This window comes from Delphinapterus leucas, chromosome 3 (assembly GCF_059928025.1).
Source record: "Delphinapterus leucas isolate spDelLeu-1000000601 "Yukka" chromosome 3, BTC_Dleu_Yukka2, whole genome shotgun sequence".
In the NCBI taxonomy this organism is placed as follows: Eukaryota; Metazoa; Chordata; class Mammalia; order Artiodactyla; family Monodontidae; genus Delphinapterus; species Delphinapterus leucas.
Genome location: NC_143131.1, coordinates 127,657,400 through 127,673,342, shown reverse-complemented (window position 1 = coordinate 127,673,342; position 15,943 = coordinate 127,657,400). Strand labels below are relative to the sequence as shown.

Here is a 15,943-nt window from a genome sequence, read left to right as displayed (position 1 = left end):
CCTAGAAAGTTCTGGAAGGCTCAGTGCCTGATTCCTATAGGCGCCCAAATGGAACAAAAACTGACTCAGACCTAAGGGATGAGTAAGCCCTAAGCCCGCCCTTAGTGACCCCAGTTTGGACCACGGGGGAGCCCCTGGTTTATGGTTGCTGGTGACAACCTCCACAGGTGACCTTGCTTGGATTCAGGGTGGCAAAACAAGGTAATGGAGAAGCATATTTTGGACTCGAGACCTGGGTTCAAATCAGACCTAGAGCCAGAATCATGCATGCTGTTTCGAGGCAGAGGCTGCCAACTAAGACACTGGCTCTGCCCATTGTAGTTGAGGGAACTTTCACACTTTTTTTTTTCACCTTTCTGGGCCTCAGTTTCTTCTTCCATGAAATGGGAGTAATGATACTCAGGGACAGTGTGAGGATAAACGAGACAATCTCTCTGAGGCCCTCAGGTGCCAGGACAGGGTCTGGCGCATGTTAGGGGCTCAGGAAGCTGTGGCTGGTGCTGCCTCCCAATCACTATCGCTATTATTTCTCTGTGTTCCCTCCTGCCTTACAGTGCGGAAACAAGAAATTATAAAAGTGACAGAACAGCTGATTGAAGCCATAAGCAATGGAGATTTTGAGTCCTACACGTGAGTCGGCTGGGTCCATTCTGCATGTCCCGCCTGGATTGTTGATCAGGGGGTGCTGATGGCTACCTTTGGGGGTCCTTGTCTCTGACCCTCATTTACTCACTCTGCATGTGCTGTGAATCAGGCTGAACTCATATTTCTGGTTTGCCTTCAGACTTTATGCTTTCATTAAGCTTTCTGTTCACAATACTTGTCTATATCTCAGTCCTGCTCCTATCTTGTTCCCCAGGAGGAACTCCAACAAAACTCTTTTGCTTCCCCAAGGACAGAGTGGGTGGGTCTCCACCACAACATGGACCTCCTCAGGAGATGAGCTGGGTCCTGCCACATGGGCCTGGGGCCTCACCCTGGACCTCCTATGACCTCAGATGAGAAGAAGCAGGCAGGAACCCATAGCGTTTGTACATCCAGTGAGTAGGGGTGAGCAAAAGAACCTCCAGAAGGAATCTTACATCCTCTGGGGATAAGGCAGAGTGCACAAAAATAGCATGATATGAAACAGGTGGTGTGAGACATCCTCTACACACCTGATCAGCTGTTGGAGGGGCAGCTATGTGCAAAGGCTGTGCTGGAGCGCCCCCTGGTGGCCACCCTGAGCCTTGCTGGTCTGGCCTGGAAGCAGGCCTTCCGCTGGCCCCCAGGAGAGCCAGGATTCTGGGCTGAGGCCTCAACATCTTGGCCAGAGCTAAAGAGGCGTGGGCCTGAAGACCCCACATATACTTTTTGGTGGACGAAAGCTGCCAACTAAGGGCAGGATGACCTTTGCTTATTGGGTTCAGGTGAGATGGGAATAACTGGGCTGGGCTTTGCTCCTCGGGCAGCCTGATCTTGGTTACCACTATGTCCAGGAGCTGAAGTTTGTCTCTCAAAGGCTTGGCAGTCCAGGCACATCCTAACTGTGGGAGGGTTTCAGCAGCAGCGGGTGGCAAAGCCCCAGCCATCTACTGATTGTCTCTGGAGGAACAAGGATCTTGGAAGGTGCAGGTGTGAGACGGAGGCCGTTTGTACATGTGAGTGTGACGCAGTTGCCCACACATGCACGTTTGTGACTGCGTGTACAAGGGGTGTGCACGGGTGTGTGTGCACATGTGCCCCTGCGGGTTGCATAAAAGCATGGAAATGCGCTGTTGAACGGGTTTTGCATCCGGTCCTAGAAAGAATTAAGTCAGCAATGGGAGAGCCCGAGAGTGGCTCTGGAAGGACACAGCCAGGGAGAAAGGGAAAGAGAGGTGGCCCCTATGGACCCCAAGCCTCCCACCTCTGTGATGTCACTTCCTCTGGCATCTGCAGCCCAATCTAGGTTCTGACCACTTGCCACGACCTCTGGGGCCTATGGTGCCGAGTCTGGCCCTGTGTCACCCTGGATAAGCCCCTTCGTCTCACTGAGCCTCAGTTTCCCTACACGTACAATGGAATTGGAGCAGAGGGTCCTTCAGAGGCAGGGACACCCAGAGACCCTCTGGAGAAGGGCTCCTCTTGGCCAGGGGCAGCTTAGTCTTCCAGACGGTCAGGGCTCAGACCCCCAGCCTTAGAGGATTCTGGATCTGGAAGGGTCCTGAGCATCCCATATGGTCTGAGCACAACCCCCCAGCTCCTGGCTAATCCATCTGGAGAATGTGAGGTCCTGAGTGGAGAAGCGAGTTGTCTGGAGTCACAGAGACAGGGCAGTCAGGGCAGAGCAAGGGCAGAGCGCCCTGCTCTCCCCACGGCGTCCAGCTCAGACGATGCTGGCCCCGTGCCCTCCTCCACTGTTTTCAGTCCCTCCCCGTGTCAGGATCTTTGATTGGCCTGGGGTGCTTCCTGTCCCTGGCTTCATTGTCATCATCACAGGGGTCCATGTTGTGTTACAGAAGATCCCAGAGACCTAGGGGTGGGGGAGACAGTTTTTTCCTTCCTCCGTCTGGCTGTCAGGGTCTCCCAGAAAACAGACCTGGGTGGGAGCACCGAGCCGAAAATGCAGAGCAGTGGGCCTCCTCGGCCATGCCCTGCACTCCTTCCTCCCAGGCATCACTTCTTGGAATGCTGTTTTCCTCATCTTACAGAAGAGGAAAGTGTGGCTCACCAGGAGGGCTGCGGCCAACAATAGGGCAACTTTGTTTAAAGTAGCAGAACGCACTCCCTCCAGGGACACACCTGCTTGGTGAACAGAAGTTGCTTCACTTTAGTGAAGGAAAATGTCTCCCCACCCGAGGAAGACCATTTAGGAAAAGCCCTCTCTGATGGACCTGCTGCCCTGGTCGGGGGATGTAATTTGGAGAGGAGTGTACGGGCTGAATGATCCCCGCCGGCGCCTTGGGGCAGTGTACAATGCACGACATTCATGGTGCTCTTGCTTAGAGAGGTTAAGCCCCTTGCTGGGGGTCTCATAACCTGTAAGTGGCAGAGCCACGACCTGGACCCAGGCTTCCCAGTTCTCAGTGGCACTAGCCAGTCAGCAATGCCCCACACCGTAACTGGACCAGCCCTGTCCCATCCGCCAACCTCACTGATCCTGTGAGGTGGGTGCAGTCACTTTTATTTCACAGGCTTGCCTTCCCGGGGTCCAGGCCCCTGGAATTTAGAGGGGTGCACCTGAGAGGCCACCCTAGCCCATCTTTCCTCTGACTTCCTCCCCCCAGGAAGATGTGTGACCCCGGGATGACAGCCTTCGAACCCGAGGCCCTAGGGAACCTGGTCGAGGGCCTGGACTTCCATCGATTCTATTTTGAAAACCGTGAGCAATCCCTTCCCGCTGGGCTGCCTGTTGTCTGCTCTTTTCCGTGTCCTGCCAGGTGGCACAGCAGGGTGACGGGCAGGGCCCCCGGGGCAGCTGAGGAGGCAGCGAAGAGGAAGGTCCTGTGTGGACAGGGGTTGGTACCATCCTGGCTCCCTCTCCGAACCCTGGACCGTCCGACGCCAGTGGCTGCGGATGGGGACTTGGGACAAGCGTGACAAGCCCTCCCAGCCCTCGCCTGCCCATGACCCTGGTAGGGCCTGGGGAAGACCTTTCTTCCCTTTCTACAGATAAGGGAGCCTTCCCACCAGGGCACACCCCCAAGTTACAGTCACCTGGATGCCTGCAGCCACCCCAGCTGCCCAGCCGGTCGCAAGCTGGCACACGGGCTGTTGTTGTGCAGGTGCCCCCGTGGGTGGGCAGTCGGGGAAGGAGAGGACAAAGCTCACACTGCTGTGCTCTGCCTATGTGTCTGGGTCTCTGTCCGCATGTCTGTCCTTCCCGGGCCTCTCCTTTGCAGGAGAGACCCTGGCAGCTTTGCAACCCGGGGCTGTCAGGGGGCTGAGGCTGGGCCTGACCTAGGGCGCTTTCTGCCTGTGTCTGTGTCTCACCTTGGCCAGGGGTCAGACGGGGACGAACCAAAGCACACACAGGTTAGACTCCTGCAGCTCAGGACCCGGAGGGAGGCCCTGAGAAGTGGCACATCCAGGGTCCCCCAGAGGGAAGGCACGTACCACCGAGGCTATGCTAGGTGATTTCCGGTGCATGTGGACACCAGTTGAAACAGCATTGGTTCACACAGTGAGAAAGTTTGTCCCTATCTAAATTCTCTTTCAATACATCCGGCTCCGCCAAGAGGAAAGGGTCAGTTTAACGCTAGTCTGTCCTAAGCACCTAATGCTTTCTAACTCACCTCATTATCAAAAAGAGAGTGGCCTCAGGCTCAGATCCCTTGCAGGCAAGAGCATGGAGCTAGGATTACATAACTTGGTTTTATTTTAACTGGACTTATTATTAAAATTGTATTCTATGAGACTGGTTATTCATTAATGATTGTACTAGAAAGTTTTCTTTTAAAATAAATTCATATAAATTAATAAAGTGAATCAATTTAAGGAAATATTTTCATAAAGTAAGTACAGGTAGATGGTTAAAATAAAGGTGATACTTAAGCAACTGAAGTTGGATCTAGCCCAACTCTTCATTGTACAGAGGTCCAGAGAAGGGAATGACTTGTCCAAAGGAACCCAGAAAGTTGGCGGCAGAACCCGGTCCTGATTCTCTCCAGCGCCTCCTTCCTTCCCTGTGCTCCCCGCTCACCCGGGCATTAGTGTCCCCTAGATGGTCACTCCTCTCCTGCCTGCACGCAGTCTGATGGAATCTTGTAGAGTATGAGGGCTTAAGGGCATCCCCAAAAAGCCGTGAAGAAGGAAGTTGCATTTTCCTTTGACACATCAAACTCTGATTTTCTAAGGCTAGCAATGGAGATAGAATGTGAGGGGAGGTGGCTGGACCCCACCGTCCCCATCACCCTGGAGTTCCCTAGCTGATCACCATGGCCACCTCTATACTCGTCTGTCCTGGGGGGTGGGGGGCACTGGTTCCCCAGAGGATTCCACAATCCCCACAGAGCAGAGCAGAGACCAGGCTGAACCGGCTCTGAAGACTGAGGGATGGCAAAAGGGAAAAAAAACACAGACGGCTGTGCTAGCCCTTGATCTGCATCCTGGCAGTGAGCCCCATCACAGCACCAGTCCCCTGGACTCTGGGCTTGGACACCTGGTCACATCAAAGGACCCACAAGACCAAGACCCAGAGTAACTGCCTGCCCTGGGGCAAGTCCCACCCTCCTGCCTGCTTTATCCTGCGGGAGGACCTGGCCCTTTCTCCCATTCTATCCATGAGGATAGGAAACGGAAGCCTAGAGTCTGTTCAAAAGATACCACATGAGCGTGGCCATTGCTTTACAAATGACCCTCAGGACCCTAGCCCTGGCAGACAACAGTAAGGCCCAGTGCCCTCAACAATACTAAGCTCTGTTTGTCCCTTTGGAGATTGTTCTAGATTGTCCTAATTTAGACCCACCTCGAGACTGACTTCTTTTAGGTTCTACTGCATTTCTTTCAGAAACTGGCCTAGCTTTGGACAAGTCCGATTGCTTCTCTGGACCTCAGTTTCCAGGTCTGCTAAATGGATGCACTGAACTAGACGGTGTTGAGTGCCTCCAGCCCCAGATGCTGTCAAGGCTGCTTATGGAGACCTCCTTGCATTTTGTGGGAGGGCCATGGGGTGACCTCTGACCTCTGACCTTGAGGTCACCCCCAAGCCTATATAACACAAAAGCTCTGCACTGTCTCTGTCCAAGGTCCCAGAACTGTAAAAGTCTCTTAGTCTACATATGTAAGACTCAGTGATTTTGAGTCATTTATCCAAAGCCTGGGTATAGTGTGATTGGAATATTTAGGGGTGGATACTATTGGATGCTTTCTGAAGTCCTGGAAAAAAAAATTTTTTTTTTAACATTTTTCAGGAAATCAGTGGCTCACAAACCTGTCTGGGCATCAGAATCAGAGGATGGGGGAGGGAGCGGGGAGAGGGAGCTTTTTAATATTATAGATTCCTGAACTGGCATCTCGAAGGGTGGGGCTGGGCAGTCTATATTTTAAATCAGCTCTCCATGGATTCGGATACATTTGGGCTGCACTAAGAAAAGGCATGAGGGTTCCTCTGAAGCCAAGATCCCGGTGATCCCTGTCCAGCCCCTCCCTAGGTCATCGTCTTTCTGTGCTTTTGTTTTCTATCTTGCTGAAAACATCGAGAGTTCCTAGAACCAAGATGATGATAATAATAATAGTAATATTTCACATAGAGAGAGCTGGTTTCTGGTACTCTTGTCAGTTCTGCCATGATTACAAGAGCTATGCATTGCCCTCTAACTCTGAAAAGTTCCACGACTTCACCCCATCACCACCAACACCATCCTTATAATTCCAAGATTCTAAGATTATACAATTTTAATATTCTTCAAGTTTCCATCATTCTACATGTTGAGAATAGAGGTGGCAAATGAGGGACCCACAAGCCACAGCTGGACTACACATGTTTCATGTGGTCTGTATGATGTTTTAAATTTGAATTTGATGCTAATAATTAAAAATGAGGCATTCGACATAAAAATCCAGATTTCTAGATTCTCTTGAAAAATCAGGTGTGGCAACACGGGTCCCACTTACATAGCAAACACCAGGGAAGCTGTGTGCAGGGCACCTCCATAGAAGGGACATGGTGCCCTATTCACCACAGTCTCCACCACTCCCTATTGTCCCCCTGGCCCAGAGACAAAGGGTCCGTTGTCATTTAGCATCTTATATCCAGTTCAGCCTCCTTGTTAATGTACTCTCCTGGCCTCTACAGGGATCTGGGTTGAGACTCTGGTGTAAGCTCACCTGGTTCCCCATTCACCTGCGTGTCTGAGATACTATGATTCGAAAATTCCATTCCCCTGCACTTGAAGAATTCAGCTTGTTTTGAAGTCCACTGTATCTCAGCTGGGATATGAGCTTGTCATCTACAAGTTCTGCTTTGACTCCCAGGGAGCTGAGCCCTGTCACAGAGCCCCACTCTTCGGGAAGCGAGGCAGGCAGAGGCGCCTCTGCCGAGAGGGTTGCTGAGAATTGGGGAAGCGAAGGAAGCGAGGCAGGAGGCCCCCAGGTGCGACCCCTCTGCCCCCTCCCATCCCCGCCTGCAGTGTGGTCCCGGAACAGCAAGCCTGTGCACACCACCATCCTGAATCCCCACATTCACCTGATGGGTGACGAGGCGGCCTGCATCGCCTACATCCGCATCACGCAGTACCTGGATGCGGGCGGCATCCCCCGCACGGCCCAGTCAGAAGAGACCCGCGTCTGGCACCGCCGGGATGGCAAATGGCAGATCATCCACTTCCACAGATCTGGGGCGCCCTCCGTCCTGCCCCAGTAAGAGCCCCTCCTTCCTGCCATCTGTTATTCAGGATAATCTAAAGGAGGGGTGGTGCCTGTCTGGAGACGGTACACGCTGGGGAACCCGGCGGCTGGGAAGACCACAGGGAGGAGATCAGGCCTGGAGGCCCCAGGGGGTGAGGGGGAAGAGCTGGGGGGACCCACAGGAGGCAGCTTGAACTCTATCCAAGGAGGTGGGCAGGCTGGGTGCCCTCGGAAGCACCCACGTTACGCACCACACATACCATGTCTTACAGCTGAAGGACCAGGCTGGGGGCACTGTACCGCAGAGATCCACCGTTCGTCCGTGGAATGTGGCTGCTGGTTCTTCCACTTGGATTTAGCTGGAATTCCCCCAATCACATCATCCCATCACCACCACCATCACCGTCACCTTCATACCTGTGTCAAGAAAACCTGCCTGTTCGGAAAAGCCATCATGACTTCAGAGCAAATGGCGACATCTCCCCGTCACCACCCGTCCCCTGCCAGGGCAGGGCTTCCTCAGGCCCACGTGCCCTGCGTGCTGGACCCGAGGACCCCCCCCCTCCCCTCAGCTGTCATTGGCCTGGTCTTGCCTTGGCCGGAAGCCACAGTGCCCAGCTGTGTATTCATCCAGGGGCTGGGGAGGAGGGGCGGAGCTGGGAGGAGTGTGGCATCCTCCAGATCCTCTCCCTGATCTCGCCTCTGCCGGGCTCCTCTAGGGAAGGGCAGAAGAATGCCCAGTCCCCCGAGCCAACCTCCCCCAGGGGAGAGGGGGAGAGAGGAGCAGATGCCAGGAGCCTCCCGCCTCAAACTGCCTTCCTAACTCTTCTCCCATCCTGTCCTGCTCTCCTGCTCTCCAGCCGACCCTTCTCCCTCAGTGTGGGGAGCGCAATCCTCTCAGGGTGCCCCCACTTCTTTCCTTCCTCCTCCTGCTGACATTTACTTCCAACACTAACTGCGCATTCCACCCTTCCATCAGGCCCGGAGAATTCCAGCTTCATCACATCCAAGGGAGAGAATCTGATTGCTTTTGGGGGGCGAAAGAAAACGGCGTTTAGGTATCACTTCTACTTGGACCGCATGCCTTTTTATAGCCAAACTTCTGTGTGTTTCGTAAATGGATTTTGCGTTAATGGATATTTATGTAATAACTAGACCTCTCAAATTGGTGAGAAGGTCTGGGTTGGGAAGGGAGGTGGGAAGAGGGCTGAGAGGTATTTTTTTCTGTTCTTGGTCTTTTTTTTTTTTTTTTGGTCATCGCTGAGATGGACTTTGTCACTTGTGGTTATCTGGGGCTGAGATGGACTCAGCCCCCGGGGGAAGGATCTCTCTGACATTTCAGTCCCCAGGTTCCCTTGCGGACTGGAGAAGCATCAGGTGTTAGAAACAGCAAATCAGGGCAGAGAGAGTGGGGGAAGCTGTCAGGGTGGCAGTACCTGGACTTTACCTTGCTTGCCTCCCAAACTGGGGTCCTTACTACTGTGCTTCCCAGGATTTCATCCCCCACATCTGCACACCCCCCTCAGCGCCCCCCACCCAGCTCTGGGGGGTTCACGAGCATGTGTCTTCATGCGGGTCCAAAAAGAGCGCTGGGATTTCTCCTCTTCACACCTCCTCCTGCAGCTGTGGGTTTGCATCTCTTTCTTCCTTTCTCTTTCCCTCTTCCCTTGGGATTGACTCTGATGTGGAATGCCTTGGTACATCCACCAGGATCTACTGTCTGCACTGTTTTTCTTTGCATGACTTTATATGCAGTAACTATGTTGAAAAAAAAAAAAAAGAAAAGAAGAAAAAACACTCAGCAAAACCAACCTACATGTTTTGGACAAAAAAAAAATAGAGGTTGTATGCTCAGTGTCCGACTCGGAATTATGTTGCTGCCTCTCTGTGCTTTTGGCCTCTGTGTGGCCGTGTTTTGCCAGGATGAGATACTTTCCCCTCTGGAGGATTTTAGGGGAGGAAGAGCCACATCCCCAAAGATTTGGAGGAGTCTCTGATTCCCCCAAACCTCTGGGGAATCCTGGGTGTTGAGTGGAGCCGGACTGGTGGGGATGTGACCCAGGACTTTCTGAGTTTTCCCCAATCATGAGCTGTCTGCGGGGCCCATTCTCAAGAGTTCCTGCCCGCGGGACAGGTGAGGCAGGCTGGGTGGGGGCCGTAGGCCAGGAGAGAGGCTGCCCAGCCCTCCTGGTCTCCAAACTGGTCGATCACTGGACTCTATCCTTGGCAGAGACCCTGCTGCCAAGGCCCGGGTGGGCATTTGGCCTGCCCCAGGTCCAGAAGGCTTCCCAGTAAGGCCCAGTGACCCCAGCGCTCCAGCAGCCAAATCGCCTGCCTCCCTTGCTATCTGCCAGCTCCCACAGCCATCCCCAAGCCAAAGGTGAGGGGTTGCTGCCATTACCAAGGCAAAGTCTGGTCCTTCCTTCAGCCTCAGTTTCCCCCTCCGTTAAAGGGGTTAAATATTCCCGCCCAGCCTATGTGGCAGGGCTGATGGGGGATCAAACAGGATGGTGAGGTGAAGCCCAATACGCCCATGAGAATTGACAGTGTGAGTCACTGGCTGGACTCCTGTTCTTTTCTGGGCCTGGCCAGTCCCCCCTCCCTCCCCCGCCTGCCCCTCATCCCCCCCTTTGGTGCCTGTCCTCTGCTGATCATCAGGGGACTGTGGGGGAAAGAGCCACAGTTTGGGGGTTATTAGGATTCCATTCCCAGCTCTGACCAGACTTGCTGTGTGACCTTGGGAAAGTCCTTTCCCCGCTCTCCCCTCGGTTCCCCACCAGAGGGAGCTGAGCTGGAGGACACCAATGTCCTGCCTTTCATCTGCTGACGCACCTCCTGTCCACTGTGCCCCTCTCTGGGTGCCAGAGAAGTGGAGACCGGTCCCTACCCCAGGCCAAGATGGCCCCACTGCGAAGGCCAAGCCTGTGGGTGCGCAGCCAGCCGGTGTGGACCACAGGGCACCGGTGTGATCCCAAAGCAGCAGGCAGGGGAGACTGGCAGACAAAGCGCGGCCCAGAGCCCAACCCCACCAGACAGTCAAACATCCTGCAGATGCAAAAACTCCAAACCTAAGACAAGTCCTAGGCTCCAGCATGCAAACACATTAACGGGAAAGCATTCTCCCGGGTGTGCGCCCAGCAAGCGCTGATCCTGACCCCTGGCCTCCTGTCTCCCGTCAAAGGGAGACCCTTTTGGGGATGTATTTGCCAGACTCCCTGTGCTGGTTTCTTTGTTACTATTTGTTTGGGGTTTTGTTTCCGTTCTTCCTTTTTTAAAATATGTGGCTGTGAACTTGAATGACCACTGCTCAAACTTTCTGCTATTGTGGGGTTGGGGGGAAGAAGGGGTGTCTGTTTTATTCTTGGTGTTTTCAGTGCAATAAATAGCTACAAACTTCTGTGCACTGGCTGTCTCTCTGTCTTGGTCAAGCAGGGCACTGGGAGAGTTCGTCAGTTTCCCGTTCTAGTTCTTGGCATTTGCAAAATGAAGGCCCAGGTCTTCATTCTGATTGGACTAACGTGGTCACGTGCTTAAGTCTGAGCCAATCACTGTGGGATTATGCCTGCACCACGTGCCCCAGCCTTAGAGCCTGGGATGGGGTTGGCTCCCTCTCAGGCACGTGGAGTGCCCTTAACAAGAGCAATGGGTAGGCGTGAGTTGCCTCCAGTGGCCAACAGCAGAGTCTCCGTCGGGGGCCTGGGGCCAGGCTCTTCTCCTCTGGGCCTTGGTTTCCTTGTATAATGAGGAGGTTGTTCCAGAAGAAGTCCCTCCCCACCCATTCCCTTTCCTCCCGCCCAACCTCACAGGCAAGCCCCCAGGCCTCAGAGCCCCTGGAGAGGGGTTTGGAGAATGTCAGAGGGGGAGGAAGGGTCTCTTTACCCACAAACTATCTGTGAAACTAGTGTCGGGGAAAGTTTCCCCTGTGCTGGGGCTGCTGAGAGGGGTGGCGGGCTGGCTTTACTGGAAGAAGGGAGGCCACTGCTGCGTCAGAGGCTAGTGTGGGTCCCTGAGCCCAAGCTGCTCAGGCTGGGCCAGGGTGGTGATGCAGAGGCTTTGGCCCCCTCAGGCCATGAGAGGGTGACCAACCGTTCCGTTTGCTGACATGGAATTTTCAGTGCGAAACCCGAAGTCCCAGCCATGCCCCGCCCTACCTAAGAGGCCTGATTCCACAAGATTGGGGGGTTGTGACTTTTGGAGCAGATGGTCCTCTCCAGACCACGCTACGGGTGTCTGGGCTCCAGAATTCCCACGCCAGCTGCTTTCTGGGTCTGTCCTGCCTGCTGGCCTGTGAGGCGGCCAGGGGGGGCCGTGCCTATGGGGCATGTGCCCCTCACACACGTGAGGACTTTGGCAGTAAGGCTGAAAAGCCCAAGGAAGCGGGCCGCAGGGGGACCTAAGGCTTTCATTTGCACTCTTGCCCTGGAGCCTGGCACGGCAGCGCCAGGACTGCTTGGACCTGAGCCTTCAGGCGCCTTGGATCTCCCGTCTGGGCAGCAGGAAGGACTTGAGAGCTTGGGCTGCCATTGCAGGCACTTGCCGGCAGGTGGCAGCCTAGGAGCAGGTTACAGGAGGTCCGGGGTTCTGTGTGCCTGCGAAGCTCTGGGAGCTTCCAGTAGACCTCAGGAAGTATCCTTTAGCTCGCAAAGTACCAGCTCCACTTAAAGCACTATTATTATCTACAGAGGCATGATCCTTTACAGTTCACAAAGTGCTTTCACACCTCTTGTCCCAGTTACAACAGCCCTATTTTGAAGATGAAGAAAATGAGGCTCAGAGGCAAAAAGGCTTCTTGCAAGACAGAGAGCCGGGACTCAAACACGCAGAGCTCTGTTCTCTCCAGGCCCCTGGTCTGTGTTTCTCCATCTGTGGATGGCCAGCAAACAGTGGCTGGGATTCTCGGGAACCCCATCTCTTTGACCCCTATCCCTTCCACCTGCTGCCTCATCTCTTAGTGGTCTACACCTGTAGTCTCCACCTGTTCACTGCCCATTTACGCCAGAACTCACTGCAGAGGGCTGGTTGCCCTCTTATTCCTTGCTCGGTGCATAGCAACGCCTCCGCACCCTTCAGGACACAGCTGCGGTACCTTCTCCGGGAAGGCCCCGCCTCCTTCCCAGCATGCACTGTGTTAGGTCCCTCCATGAGCTCCGCGACCTCCTCTACCCACCTCGCCAGAGCGTGCTGGTTTGAAGTCACCTGAGCAAGTGTCTACATAACCGTGTGCTCCTTGAAGGCGGTCAGCACTTGATCCACGCTCAGGATGCACGCAGCAGGTATCATCATCCTTGCTCCGGGGTAGACCCCTGACAAATGTGTGCTGCTGGAATGTGTGCACACCTGACCTCCTTTATATGTGCGCTCACAACCCTCAGTTCACCCCCCTGCTGGGCACTACTATTCTCTTCATTCCACGAACCAGGGGACGCGGTGGTGCAGAAAGTGAAGGCAGTACTTGCCCAAAATGGCCCAGGGAGGGAGGGAGGTGAGACTCGGAATAGGAACCACTCCGAACAACTGCTAGGGCATGCGGCAGACGGGCTGGGCTCTGAGGGGGACCCAGAGATGAGCTAGCTTGTCTCCTGCCCCCAGGAATCCCTGATGCCACCCCAGAAAGTGAGAACCGGCATTCAGGGTGGGCTGGGATGAGGGCTGGCCCTGGTGTGAAGGTTGTGGGAGCTCTAGAAGAAAGAGTAGGAGGGGCGTGGCAGTGACTGGGGGTTCTGGAGGGGATTTGAGTGGGTGCTCAGCAGACTGAGATGTGGCGGAAGAATGCAGGCAAGAGCCAGGCTGAGAGCCCAGAACAGTGGGTCAGGTAGCGGGGAGAAGGGGGCCAGAGGTGTCAGAAGGCCGAGAGTGCCCCGAACCTACCGTGCTGGAGGTGTGCCTTTCCAGGGCATGGGTGGGTCCCAAGCAATGGAAATGGCCTTTCCCAGACCAGGGCCATAGTATACCTTTTAGGGAACGTCCCCCAGCAGGTGCTGGGAGTGTTTGCAGAGGGCAAGGTGGGGCAGGTCCAGTCCTGTGGAAATGGCCCCCCTCCTTGTCCTTCCTCCTGGGATGAGCCCCACCCTCCCTTCTCCACCTGGGTCCGCAAAGGTCTCAGAGGCCACTTCCCTCTGGGCGGCCATCCCTTCCAGGGCCTTGGGCCACAGCAGATGGTGAATGGAGTTATCTAGAAGTGGACTATCTCGTCCCACAAGAAAAAAGGGGGGGATTATCATCATTCTCTCCCGGTGTGACCTTGGGTGTGTTACTTTCCCTCTCTGGACCTCAGTTTCCTCATGATTACAGCAACAGGGGTGAACCCGTGGGCCCCAAATATATATGGGAACTCGGCTGCCTGCTCAGAATCACCCGGGAAGTTTGCTAAAAATACAGATACTTCAGGCTCCACCCGCAGGGATTAGGAAATGCTGGACTGGGCAGGGCTCCAGGCGGCTGTAGTCTTAGCAAGGACCCAGTTTGGGAATTCTGTGTTGAGCACCCCCTTCCCCGGTTCCCACAGTCACACTGGCAGCTGGAAGATCCAGTTATCGGCAGGCCCCACCCCAGCCTTCCCGCTTCCCCATCCTGCTCCCCTGACTCAGCTAGATCAATATTGACCATCGGCCCCTCCCCTGGCTCTGACTCCCGTCACCCCAAGCCCCCAAACTCTCTGAGACCCTGAACCTGGCTCAGCAGAATCAAGGTCAAAGCAAGGCTTTTGGCCCGGAGGATTTTATTCCTGTCCCACTCCCCCCAGCCCCACACCACATCCTCCACCGCTGACTGGTTTGGCAGGGCATCCTAAGCTCACTGCAGAAACCATCAGGGCTCCTACTCATAACTCCATCCTGCAAGAGGGGACAAGCCCTGAATCTGGCTCCAGAGAGGTGGTGCTCCCCCTGTAGCTCTCCACGGCATGGTCACTGGCAAAAGCCTGAATTGGGCAGGCAGGGGCACAGAGCTCCCCTCTGCCCACAGCTCTCCCTCCAGCCACCTCTGTGGGGCACAACACGGTTCCTGTCCAACCCATTCATCTTACTGATGGGGACGCTGGTCTAGCCTCCAAAGCACTTGCCATGGAGCTGGAAGGTGCAAGCCATGGGCTCCGTCCTGGCCTGTCTCTGGCTCCAAGCACACCACCCCCGCCCTCCTTCCCCCGGGTTCGTTGGTTGGAGGAGCGAGCTAGGCCTGTTTCTTTATTTGTGCAAGGGAGAGCAGGCTCTTGAGAACCATGACACCTGAAGAGAATTTCTACATGCCACGTTTTAGGTTAAGCATTCTGATCTTTTTTTTTTTTTTTAATAGGCATCAAGCAGCTATATTACCTCATTTAATCCCTTGCCAGGGGAAAGTTATTCTCCCCATTTGACATCTGAGGACACCTGGGTTCAGAGAAGGGCAGTAGATTCAGCTGGTCACACAGCCAGTGAGCAATGGGGTCGAGATTGGGCTCTGACCAGCGGATGTCCAAGTCCTCCTGGGCTGCTACCCACTCCAATACTCGAAGGGATACAGCTCACAGATGCTGTGGGCTTTAGTGGGAAAAGACTTTTTTCCCCCAAATGAAAAGTGATCCTGGATGGGGGCGCCGGGAGGAGGCCTCCATGTGGCCAGAGGGGGCGGGCTGCTGCTCAGTCCTGGGGGAGAAGGTCAGGCAGCAGGAAGTCAGGCAGACGTACTGTAGGGGTGCTGACCAAGGCTCCGCGGGTGGGAGGCGGCTCTGGATGCCCTTCCAGGGCAAGACCAGCGTCAGCAAGGCCTCGGGCCCCAGAGGGAGTGGTCTGGAGCTCAAGGAGCCAAACTTTCCATGAGCCATTAGCAAAAAAATGAGTCTGGAGAACAGTGTCCACCGCAGACCCGGAGGCTCTGCAACCCGCGTCACGTGGAATTCAGAGGGGCTGGGACTGTCTTAACTCTTCGCTCGCTGTCCCCAGAGCCACCAAGAAACTGCTTTTAGATTGATGCTGCATCCATTGTGCAGAGCGGTGAACTGGCACTGTGGGTCCCCAAGGCCACACAGCCAGGAGGGGCAGAGCAGGGAACGACCCCAGGTCTGTGTGGCTGAGTAGCAACCCGCCCCCCCATGGTGCCCTAGTGCTGCCCCAAGTACTCTGGGGTCCAAAGAGCGTGATGTAAGGGTCTTAACTGCACGGAAATTAAATGGGTTGGCTCAGAACACCGTGAGTGCTCTGTGCAGGCTGGGCTGGGCAGGGCTGGGTTGACAGGGCTCACCAGATGTAGGGCTGAGCCAGCTCCCCTGAAGACCCCAGGAGTCCATACCTGGGGGTGATAAAGACTGTATGGAGGTGGGACCTGAAAGGATGGACAGGATTCCAATGGGTAGATGGAGAAGGCACTGGGTCAGGGAACCTGGGCCTATTCAGGGAACCATGCAGAGATGAACTTGGCGGGGGTGGTGGAGGGGGCAGGGCCTACTGAGGACCAAACAGCAAGATAACCAGCAGACCCCCCGGTGTTATCTGTTGACCCTAACTTGACCTTGGGAATATGGCTGCCCCAATGGTGTGGCCTCTCTCTCCTCTGCCCCACCCCCACCCCCATTTGCTCTCACAGATCATAGGCTGGAAGTCACGGCAGATGGTCCACGGCCCCATCTCGGTGCCTCTCGGTCTCTGATGACTCCCAGAAC

At 54.9% G+C, this 15,943-nt stretch overlaps 1 protein-coding gene across 2 annotated transcripts in view; it reads left to right on the top strand.

Annotated features, from left to right (window-relative positions):
* Nucleotides 1-7,324, top strand: part of CAMK2A (calcium/calmodulin dependent protein kinase II alpha) — a 64,159-nt gene extending 56,835 nt beyond the window's left edge. For both annotated transcript variants that reach the window (XM_022590119.3, XM_089909547.1), the window contains 3 exons: nucleotides 555-630; nucleotides 3,249-3,343; nucleotides 7,092-7,324. In XM_022590119.3, coding sequence (XP_022445827.2) covers nucleotides 555-630; nucleotides 3,249-3,343; nucleotides 7,092-7,324 — 404 coding nt within the window. The remainder of the gene's footprint in view (nucleotides 1-554; nucleotides 631-3,248; nucleotides 3,344-7,091) is intronic.
* The last annotated feature ends 8,619 nt before the right edge of the window (nucleotides 7,325-15,943 follow it).